We start from the raw sequence: 12,532 nt of genomic DNA on the forward strand, positions 1-12,532 counted from the left end.
ATACAAATTACTGTAGTTATATAATGTTGTGTTTTTTTGTTTTTTGTTTTTTTATGGAAGTGTGACATGTCTATGTAATCAATATATTATTCTTTAAGTGAGTTAAAAGACTAACTCCTGTATTAAACAACAAAACATTTATAGTATCACAGCCTCTACTGGTACTATAATTTAGATTACATTCCGGCCTAGACTTCAAATGGGAAGGATGTAAAAAGGAAAACATCTCCTGATTGTACTCCAGCTTTCATCTATAAGCTTCTTTATAATGAGCTCATTGAGCTAGTATGGCTATTCTACCAACTGAGCACAGAATTGTTAACATGCGCCTTGTTACATTATAGAATGCCATTTTAATTTAGAAACTTAAAACCACCCTAACGAAAAACAAAATGATTTCAAAGTTGTCTGTGCGTACCGTACTGTAGTGTCAACAGCTGCTGGTCAAGTAAAACTGTTTATTAATACACATGGCAGAGATTATAGTGTTTTTTTCACGAACACTTATTTTGTGAGGGAAGGTTAACTAGCTTCTTCAGAACAATATTACCAAGAACCAACCAGCTTTCAAATGTTTGCTGGCACCTGAGAGTTTTCTCCCATGTAAATTTATTAAATATATAAACTTACAATAATTTGGGGGGTTTAGAATCTGTATCATCGTCAGATAAACTGCAGAAATATAGATTGTTATGTGACTAAGAAATGCAGCATTACCGTTTTTTTTTTTTTTTTTTTTAAAAAGGATAATTAACAAAGGGCCAGACGTGGTACCAGTACAAGTCATCCGAAAGCTTGTTGTGGGGTATGGTACTGAAGAGTACTATGAAAAGGATCTTTCACAATCAGAATAATCAATTAGTAGTTTATTAATAACAGAAATAAGTGCCCTGACACATGCATGTCTTTTCCCATGTTATTAAATGATATTTCCAGCATTGTCTTTTAAATATCTTGCAAGCAGAATTGCATATTACTTAACAATGAACAAAGCCTGCCTTTTTAAGGAATTGTTTTATAATTTTGAATTCACCATGCGATGCCTGTTTTAGTGACCTGCTGGTGCTGCTGTTTTATTAAAAATGTTTGAGGCACCAGTGTTACTTGCTTTGTAATTTTAACTTCTGCTTAATGTGGGCCAGTTTTATTTTACATAAAGACATCCAACGCGCAGTGTATCATATTTTTTCAACCAACCAAAATCACTACATTGAAGTATTACAGCTGTACAGTTCCATAGATTATATATACATATAAATGTGCTGGTCTGTTGTTTCTCTGCTGTACCTTTTTTATTATGTATGTATTTTTTACTTGGTAGATGATATATTGTGACTATGTCCTATGCAAAAGAAAATTAACAGAATTGTAAAATATTTTATGTTGTCTTAACTTGTATGCATGAATTAGTGAAGTTTACATTTGGAAATAAATTCTTAAATAAGAAGATGCGTGTTCCTCTTTTTCTAAGGTGTTTGAAGGTTATTTATTCATAAAATAAGGAGTGATGCCCTAGCCAGTCTGCTCAATTGGTTCAAAGGAGTATTAACCAAGGGTTCTAAATTCGTTCTCTTAACTGTTAGCTTGATTTTTTCCTACATATATAATATTAAATGAAATTTTACTAGTTCAGCAACTTTTTTTTATTTATGACTTTTAAGTTATGCATATAATGTTTTTTTCTGTAAAATGCTTTAGTGTAATTTAGGTACAGATTGAATTTACAAAGACATTCTCAAAGACAACTGTTCAATCATTTGTTCACTAGACTCAGAAGAAACTTTTAATTTCACACGATGTTCAGATAACTTTTTAATGAGTAAATTTACTCAAAAGCCCTTGCTCATTATAAAAAACAAACCAAAAAAAAAAACCTGGCCTTTAATGAGAGAAAACTGAATGTGAAGCCCTACTTCACCTATGGGATTGGTGCAGTAGTTATCCATAGGGGGGGATTTTAATAAAACTCAGTTTCCCGAGAAGGTTTTTACTGCACTCGGGTGCTTTTATTGTCCCCTGAACACCAGAGCCTTCACTACCTGTAATTTACTGCTGTACAGGTGAGGCTCCTGTGTTTCCCTGGAGTTTATGGCACAAGACAAAGTGGGCTTTGGTATGGATCTTGTGCTGTGCAGTGCTCTATACATCAGATACACTGCAAGGACACATCTTGTAGGTGGGCATCAGAGGTCCCCTTCTAAGCACTCCTACTAGAAACGAAGACTTCATCTCCCTTTGTATAAACGTCATTCTAATTATTGAACATAGAGATGGGAGATTTTGGATGGGGTGTGAACTAGCAAATTGGAGCTTAAAATTACAGTTCAAACAGGCTTCCAGTCTAGAGCTATAGTGCGCACAAAGGTATGCTTATTTATTTTAAGGGCTCTTCATTGAATCATCATTCAAGCTTGTTGATATCCAAAAGGTAAGTGAACAAGCTTGGTGTCCAATCAGAAAAAAAAAAAAAAAAGATTCTGATTTGTTAAAACCAACTTTAGCATTAATTGCCCCCTAGGTCCTTGTTGGAACATTGTACCACAAAAGGCAGAGGACAATTAATAAACAACCAACATTTTAATAGAAGCTTTTGATCGCTTAATATACAGCTCTATTCACAGTGCTGAGCGTGTTCCGGTCCCATTCGAAGATTCAAATCCTACTACATATTACCCTCTAAGAAGCTCTATCGCTACATTAACAATATTGTCATTAAAATCACATGTGTAAACTCAGCAGTCATTGTGCTTACTGAGACAATTTATCATCTTAAGTAGTCAATAAAAATAAAAGGGAAACGTTGGGCATGCATTGTAAGTATTATTCGTTACTGCTTTTTGCTTATTGATCAGTTACTGGAAGTATTATAACTGTAATACATGGACTCTTGTTTCCAGGAAATGTTGTCATTCTCACCAGCTCAACAAAATCTACTGAAAGGAAGTGAGACTGAAATTGACACATCATATCATTTTACACATTTTAGTATAAGGATCCATCGATTAATAAAACATCTAAACATGTTATTATTGATGTTGACAAAATACTATTTTAATATTATATTGCAAGTGGACAGCTTCAGTGAATGTAACCAGCATTCAGGGTACATATATGAAGTCCCTATCTCAAATGGTGGTATATTGCCAAAGCATTTACCACCAAGTTACAAAAATAAAACAAGTCATTGATATACAATAAATAAAGATGTGCATTTAAAAGCTCATACATTTTTACCACTGCAGTTCTGTAACATTAGCAGTATGATGATTGTGGTGGTAAATGTGTACGAACACGAGCCTAATTTAAAAAAAAAAACAAACACTACCGTGCTCCCTTGTTATAAGACTGCCCTTTATACTGCGGAACAGGTTCTAAGTCGGTATGGTCATGGCTCCCATATGCCCCGTAGTGCCATTACATCATACATAGCAACAGTCCCTATATGGTCGGGACAGTCCCGATTTCCAAGCAAATGTCCCGCGTCCCGATGCATAAGAAGATGGTCCCGATATTTAACCATAGAAAAAAAATAATTTATTCTGCGCAGTATAGTTAGTGAAACCCACACACTGTGCTCCTTGTGCAGCTGACAAATCTGCTGATCGCTAACTTATGCAAAGGTAAGAACTCTTCATTATGTCTATTTTTATTGTCATGATTGGGATACGTCTATTATATGATAATGAGTGTTTTTTGCGTATGACTCCTCCCATGTGTATGATGCCAAGGACCTAGGGGGTTTATCAAATCAATTATTTAATGAATCCCTTAGATAGTTTTTGACAAAATAATAACAGCAAAAATAAAATCAAATAAGAGCTTTAATTGTAAGAAGGCACCCTTCAACGAGACTAGGTTATTAAGGGACACATATTATCATAAATAGCATGGCCCTGTTACATGTGAATTCAGTAATACATGAACCTACATACTGAGTAATGTAAACAGGCAACATGTTTTTTAATTTTAGCAACACATGAGGATTTGTATATATCTCTTGTGACACCAGCTGCCTACTAGCATGCTTGAAGTCACTTAGCCCTGTAGGTTACCCAAAGCAACCAAATAGCATAAAGAGGCGTTGCAGAGGTGTTGATGCACAGGCTGCAAGAGGAGCATGGTTCAGTATTCCAGGCTGAAAATGTGGGAAAGAATATAGACTAGTAGTCGTTGTCCCAGCTATATAGAGTGCTCCTATTCAAAACATTAGTACAGTAACAGCATGACAGTGTTGATTAATCACAAACTAGGGATCTTTTTTAATAGTTTATAAAAAATAAAAAATAAAAAGTTATTATATATATATATATATATATATATATATATATATATATATATATATATATATATATATATATATATATATATATTATGCATGCACTGGTGCGCAGATTTACTAAACAAAAAAGTAAATATTTAGACAAAACCAAACAGCGTGTTGGCCAAAATAAACAAACAAAAACCAGTGAACTGACTCCAAAACAAGTATCGTGCTGGTCCTCCAGCATGAGTAGCAATTGGTTTATGTTTTATATTTGTTTCTCCCATTTTCCATAACGAACTCACCAACCCTGAGCGAGAAATTTGTGATGCTTTTAAGAAGCTGTGCAGGAACTTGCTTGCTAATCATTCAATCTGGCCCCGGCACAGTCTGCACATGAAGTAATTGTGACTTCCCCGTGGCCACATAACAGCATACATTTTAAATCATCCATACTACACACCCCAAACTATACAAAACAACCCAAATACACCCATGGGGTGGGGGTTACCCTGTCACATGCCTCTTAAAATAAAACGTGATCCACATGAGGAGACTTGTAGTTACAGCAAATAATAATCCTGTATTAATATCATACTGAAGCTACAGTAAATACTGTTTTTTAATTTTTACTATTAGGTATTGCTCATCATAAAAGGTGGAAGTTGTAATGTTGGACTGTATAACGTGAAGTAGTGAACCCTTTAGGGCAAAGGCAAAGTTTCTGGATGGATTAAAACCACAAACCATTTTATTATATACAACTACCAATAAACAGCAAGGGTCAGCAAGGAACAGGAACATTATTGTTCTGAGCAAAAAGTTTTATACTTTTCAAAGTGTTCACAATTTTGCCTTTGCACTTGCATTGCATGATGTTATTGATGCACAATGAGACTAACATAATGTTAAATGCATGCATTCATGAGCCAAACACTCTTTTAATAATAAACTTGAGGCTAATATATTCATGCACAGTTTCTTAATGCACAACATCAACTGGCTTTTATACAGATTGCAGGCCTTTAAAACTATCAACAGCCAACCAAATGGAAAACCAAGTGCAGGGGTTTTAATAATGCAGAGCTGGTGTTTCAAAAGAAAAATAATGACTAACATCCAAGTTAGATCTAACAGGTACTGACACAGCATGATTGAGGCAGACCAGATTTTAATGTGCCTCCCCAGGTGAGAGTTAAAAATCAGTAACGGGGGCTCCCAAGTGGCGCATCCAGTAAAAGCGCTCTGCGTGAGTGCAGGATGCACCCTATAGGCTTGGATGTTGCCAGCTCGAGTCTGGGCTATTCCACAGCTGACCATGGATGGGAGTTCCCAGGAGGCGGCACTCAATTGGCTGAGCGTCGCCCGGGAGGGGGGAGGGTCTAGGTCTGCCAGAGTGTCCTCGGCTCCCCACACAGCAGCAACTTCTATAGTCTGGCCGGCCTGCGGGCTTGCCTGTTAGCTGCTTTGTCCTCCGACGCTGTAGCTCCTGGGTCGCTGCATGGTGAATCCGCAGTGTGTAAAGAAGCGGTCGGCTGGCGGCACACACTTCAGAGGACAAGGTGTGTTCATCTTTGCCGCTCCTGAGTCAGCGCAGTGGTGGTAACGGTGGGCTGAGCTTAAGTAATAGTTGGGCATTTCAAATTGGGAGAAAATAACAAAAAAATAATTGGCAATGACTACATTTGAAAAAAAAATAATAATAAAAAATCAGTAACAGATTGATTAGTTTTTGTTTTTAAAAAAATGTACCCATTTTTGTCTCCTTAATTTAGAATGTCTAATTGTGTTCCCTCCCCGTTGCAACGTTCCACAACAGCTCAGGAGAACTGAAGGTCTGTGGACATCCTCCAATCCCATCGTCAAGCCAATTGTACTTACACCCGGGAGCATGACCACAGAGAGCTACTGCCCCTGGAGACCTAGTTCTGCAGGTGTCTTTCCTGATTTTACCTTCCAAACCCATGTGGATGATGGATGATTTATGCAGGCAGTTATAGAGTGCTGTGCACACTTTATGAAGGTGTTATGAAGCCTACATACTGCCCTATTTAAATGACCAAACAACATGTCTCCTCTCATTTGTTCTTTGCTTAGTTTCTAAAATAAACCAACAAGACTTTTGGCTACTTTATGTGACGTGGTCTGGGATTAATTAACGATTAATTAATTAACCTGCCCTTGTAGTCTAGTCTCAGAAGAACTTAGCCAGCAGGGCTTCACTTGTGTTCAGCTTTATCAATGGGTTATCATCCTCTGTTTAATTATTGATAAACCCTGGCAGTCCTCCATTGATCTACTAAATCTACCTGCTGAAGAGCCCCTAGACAGACTCAGAGAAAGATGGCTTGTGATGGAAAGCCCTCGACTGAATAGTATAACTTTAGCATTCACTCTGGGGTGTGGGGGTTGATCTGTGACAGAAATCACATCCTGTTGAATTATGCTTATATTGCAGGAAGTACAGATTGCAATTTCCATTGTAATCACAATGCTTTTTTACTGAAACTTGAACTGATAATATACAAATCCAAGCAAGCAAAAAGCAACACAAGTTTTAAAACTGGATTTTGTATGATTTATATAACTAACAGGCCCCCTTTATGACCTGCTATGAAAGGAATAGTGTACTTGCCAGCTAGTTGAGTTCAGGTGGCTCTGATTACATCTTTTGGTTTTACATTTCCAGGTGTATCTGGTGAAAACATCCTGATTAATGTTTATGTGGATGTGGCTTAGTTAATTTTTAGCATCCTTCTCATAACATCTACCAGACAACTCACTTTAGGTTATATTACTAACAACGCAGTCAAGATTTAACACATAGTTTCTTGGTAAATTCTTTAATTCAGAATGAATTCACATGAAGGATGAATTGAGAAAGACAAGTTAAAATGTTTGTCATAGAAGTGTATTTCACTATATCACCCATTAAGCATTTTATAGTTATGATTGAATGATTCACCGCATACAGTACTAATGTCTGTTCCTTAAGCAATGATCTAATATATGAAGTTTGTTTTGTTTTACTGATCTTTGCTGTTGTTTTAAATAACCAGTGGATATAAAATGAAAAAATGACATTGACACTGAGCTTTATGTTCAAATGCAAAGTCTTCACTTTTTCAAAGCATGCAATAAACTAGCAGCTGTCCCTAGTAATGACATTTGTCAATGTCTTGGTTTTGTAGATTTTAGACATTTAACATAAGTATGGTGGACGAGAAGTGCAAAGGAGTAGCAAATCCACACAGAGACGTAGCTGCAACCAGGGGACTGAAATGGAGTGGTAACAGAAAAAGGGGTGGTGGTGACATCTAAATAAACTGCAGTCACATTAAAAACCAGACAGGCGTATCGTTCAGAAAGTATCTGCCAGAAGTTACATCTTTATGATAATGTACATTTTAATCGGAAAGGCTGAATATGTATATAAAATTGATTGAAAATAGACTTTCTTTCTACCTGGTCTTTTTCAGAAGTGGACATCAGCTAGTCCATGTCTCTCCAGCCCCAGCCTTCCTCTGTTATCATTTACTGAGGTAAGACCTCTCTCCCCAGAAGCTAGAAGAATGGAGTGGAGTGTAAATATGGGAACATACAAGAAACTGCCATGTAGACAGTGCACTGTTATTATCTGCCTACAGGAATGCTGTGTGCCCGTTCAAACCGCCCACATGTTATAGTTACAACCTCAGATATCAGCAGACAGACTGCCAGGGTGTGTGGGTCTGAATCTGTAACATATGTATTACAGGCAGTGTTATTTATTTAGAGACTGCTTATAGATACTGCGAAAAAAAGCATACAATACTAAGTGCCATGAAAATGATTTCTTTTTCAAACTTGACAAAATATCTGTACCGTTGGTGTCAAAAAATGTCAAGCAGAAAGACCTGAAAGAAAATGAGACAGAATGAAAGGTCCCCCGAGTTATTTTCAGTTTCCATTCTACATATCGTCAGTCAATGACCGTGCATCTACCTGAGTTGGGACTGTTTGCAGAAATCAAAATCAGAATATTATTTTTTGAAAAGACCACTTCTGTTTGTATGACTTGAAACTGTTAACCCAATAACACTATTCCAATAGACTATGTTTACATGACTTTAAAAATCAGATTTACTTTTAGAAAAACAATTTTTTCTGTATTGGAATTTTTGTGTGCAAGTAACCATGCCAGTAGACATCCAACTATTCTGTGTTACATACCAAGGCTGTGGGATGAGGCCTGTTCCCAGATCAGAATAAATTAAAGACAGACATGGATATACATCTTGAACAGTTAATGTTTGTCCAGGAAAAAGTATATGGAAAACACTGGGGGGGGGGGGGGGGGGGGGGGGGGTTTTCTCGTTAAAATTGCAGGATGAAAATTAGGACTGCCATTTAAGAGTGAGATTCAATCACAATTGGCTTTTTCAACTTATTTAAAAAAAAAAAAAAACCCACCCACTTAATTTCCAGTAAAGCATGCAGCACACATTAAATGTAACAACAGGAAGCAATGGTACGTCTGCTGTTTAAGATTACATGTATTCATTTGAGTTATTGTTGTACACTGGAACGGTTGAAATGAGTTGATAAAATATGTATTATGATGATTTATTGTAATCTTCATTGTAAATCTTTACTCATGAATTGCATATAATTTCTGAAACAGTTGATTTCATGTCTGTCAATATCATATTGGTTTAATATAAAAACAAAATTTAGATTTCTAAATTTTAAGATTAACCATCAGGTTTACTAACGATGATGAATTTTTGCAGTGTTATAAAAAGAAAAGTATTAAAATAATGGAAGTGTCATTTTCTCAATACAGTCAATGTAAAAAGTGGTCTTGCATGTGGCACACTTCGAACAACTTGCATACTGACTGTTAACCCCTTTAAGCCTTACCTGCTTCAATAAACAGCTCCTCAACTGAGCATTACCCAATTAAGGTCACCTGTGAAATTAATCAACTCTGCCTTTTGTTTTGATTTTGTTTGCTAGTGATGTGACAGGCTTTAGTTTGTTTTTTGTGTCTGTGTGTGTGTGGAGGAGGAGATTTAAACTGAAGCTGTCCACACTGTAATGTCCTATTCATACTGTAATGCATTACCACATATGGTTAATAATTATTACAAACTTTTTGTGCTGTGCAATATAAAATCATATTGGACCCAAGTTAGCACTAATCTTTAAATAACTAAAGTTACCATGTATGTTATCAAGTCTCTCTACAATAAACAACCCTGCCAGACTCTCACACAAACAGGGTTGTTGAAAAAGGTCTTTGGAATCTGGTGGAAATGCAGTTTGTGATAATTCCAGCTTTTGAATTTAGAACAGGAGCTTTTATTGTAGGCTTACAATGAAAGGTTCCAAGCGCTGGATTTGAATACATGCACCAGAAGCCTTTTAAACCACCACCTATCACGAATAGCAAATGAATATTAAACTCCCAGACAGCTGAATTAAAGGGGCTCAGAAGTGCACTTAGGAGTGGAACTTTGTGGGAGTAAATGTTCGCACCATGAAAGGGGAGGGGGATTCAAGTGACATTTGTATTTGTGACGAGGTAGGCTGGTGAAGCACTTTGTAGGAAGGAATCCTTAAAACTGACGCTTTTTGTATGTGTGTGTATGTACCAATTATTGCACCCACGCTGAATATTTTGAAGCCAAAAGCAGGAAAGCTAGAGAGGAGAAGTCCTTTATGCTGAACACAGACCAGCGTTCTGTCAGGCTGTTTGCCACAGCCACATGACCTGAGGGTGTACAGTGTGCCGTTGGTGCCACCCAATCAGGGAATACCAGTGTATATCCATGAGGCCTCACTCGACCCAAAGACATTGGAATTTAACCCACATTCCGACCTCCACGGCATGACGTCTCTAGGCTGTTAAATTTTCATCTTTACTAACATATTTTACAGGGAAGAACATGAGGGAATGCTTGTAACATTTGCTTGCTATAACAAAATAAGAAATGTGAAACACACAGTATCAATTATTCATGAAACATCCTTATGGTTTAAAGAAGTGCAGTGTGACACATGATCAAAAGCACTATGTCGCTTCTTTCAGTCTTGTAATGGTTTGTGCATTATGAATAAATGTGATTTACAGTTGGTATGTACGGATACTATCTCTGTCATCTAAGTTTTGTGCTTATCATCAATGATCCTTTTATTTGACTGCTTTAGCAGCTCAGCACCATTAGATATGCATCATATCCTGACTCTATTGTATCATTACACCCCTAATTAACATTTTAGGAAAAACAAACCTGGAGACAGCTGATGTACACTACTGTTGTTAATTATATACTGGACTCCTACAGTAGGTAAAAAATGCTGGTGACTATTATACCAAATGATGGCATGAATGATTAAAGACATGCATAATGGGGGGAAAGAAAGTTTTTTTAATAGAAAATATAAGGTAATTTTTCCCCTTAGAAAAGAAGAGACTTGAGAGAATGATATATGGTATGGGACAATTTTTTTTTTTTTTACAAAAATCTGATAATTGGGAGTCAGTGGGGAATTTAGGCTGAACTGTTACACACAAGTGAAAATAAGCATATGGAACAATTTACTTAGGAAGGCCATTGAAGTAGAGAGTATGGCTGGCCATTAGTTAGATGCATGTATTGATAAAGAGAGATTAAAAGGAGCACGCAAAGAGAGCAGCACAAGGGTAGTAAGGGTAGACTTGTTGGGTCTAATGATTTTAACTGCTCCACAAGGTTTGTAAATAATCAACTCTTGGCTTTTTCCACTATGACTACATACTGAAAACAAATAAGCTGGCATCTGTATATGGTCCTCATCGCTGTATCTAATGTGTTCAAGTACAGCAATGTAAAATAAATGGAACACTGCAGCAAATAAATCGTGGCATGGTTTGAAGTATTTTCTGTTTAGTTCCCTTTTGTAAATCACTTTCAGTCATTAGATCCTGGATGCTTTTAAAATGCAGATGTTTAAAGAATCCCTGGGGCCTTAAACATATCATCTCTTTACGTTTGGAGGGCCATTCCTTTCCACTTTTAACAGATACAATGAGATAATGAACTACTTTAGTGTTTGGACCAGGGTTGGAACAAAGACCAGGACTGGATGGGCCATCTTTGGCATCCACTGATTTAGATGGTACACCATTAACCTGTACAGCTAGAACCAGGATGGGGTCAATCCCTTTTTAAAATCAATTCACATTCCATTGAGGGAACTAGAATTGGAATTCATATTTTAGAGACCTCATTTTTGTTGTGATTGTTCAACTGCTTTCATTTATCCAATTTAATTGACTAAGAGTGACTTCGATTTAAGAAATGTGTTGCCATTGTGAGAATCTCATTTCAACTGAATGCTTTTAATTGCAATTTGTATCAATGGTGTGTTGGAATTTATTAAAAGGAAATGGGAATTGGAGATTGGGAATTGATTTTAAAAAGGAATTGACCCCAGCCTTGCTTACTACACCATGTTATATGTTATACATTCCTTAAATGTTGTATTTCTTGCATCCATCAGGGCCAGAGTGTTGATTCAAGGACTCTGAAAACTGTTTGTTTTTTGTTTTTAAACACAAAGCTTTAACTTGTGAGTTGTTTGAAATACACATTTTTTTCTGGAATATTTCTGGAAGCTGTTCTAGACCATTGTTGTTGGCATCTTTAAGTAATTGAAAGCTTTGCGAATAGGGTTCAATAATGTGGATTTTTCTCCTTTCAAAACGTAGGATTAAAATGCTGACCGAGGTGAAGGCTTTGAAAATATGCCCACATTGATTTTTGGTATCAGAAGTTCTTATGAAAAATATTAAAACAGTTTAAAGAACTGCTATCCCAGGTCACATAAAAAATCAGCATTCCAGGAACTCCAGAACTATGATTGCAAACAATATAAAAGGTAAGGGACAGCTTAAAAAATAAGTGAAACGTCATTTAAAAATCATTGTTCTTTCATGCCTTATAAAATATAAATGAATCATTCAACCCACATTTCTTTCTTGCCAGTAGACCATTTATGTGAAAAAGCTGTGATAAATGTACCAACAGCCTAATCTGCATTTAACCCATACATAGAGATTTCTGCTACAAAGTGATTTCACCCGCATGTTTACTCTGAGGCTAAATTTCAGTTTGCCATTACATAATCTACTTTTTAATGCAAGTGTTTTTTTATGGCTAATATTGATTCATGCAGTACAAAAACATGAATATGTATTAGCAACCTCACCACCTCCTATTGTGTTACCTTTCTTTTTTTAATCAG

At 36.4% G+C, this 12,532-nt stretch overlaps 1 protein-coding gene across 1 annotated transcript in view; it reads left to right on the forward strand.

Moving 5' to 3' along the window:
- The window catches only part of klf13 (Kruppel-like factor 13), a 39,280-nt gene extending 30,742 nt beyond the window's left edge, over positions 1-8,538 (forward strand). The window contains exons 2-4 of the mRNA XM_041227043.1: positions 6,037-6,195; positions 7,741-7,803; positions 8,106-8,538. Of these exons, the coding sequence (XP_041082977.1) occupies positions 6,037-6,195; positions 7,741-7,757 (176 nt within the window). The 3' untranslated portion in view covers positions 7,758-7,803; positions 8,106-8,538. The remainder of the gene's footprint in view (positions 1-6,036; positions 6,196-7,740; positions 7,804-8,105) is intronic.
- Positions 8,539-12,532: the final 3,994 nt, after the last annotated feature.

Source organism: Polyodon spathula, chromosome 24 (assembly GCF_017654505.1).
Source record: "Polyodon spathula isolate WHYD16114869_AA chromosome 24, ASM1765450v1, whole genome shotgun sequence".
Taxonomy (NCBI): domain Eukaryota; kingdom Metazoa; phylum Chordata; class Actinopteri; order Acipenseriformes; family Polyodontidae; genus Polyodon; species Polyodon spathula.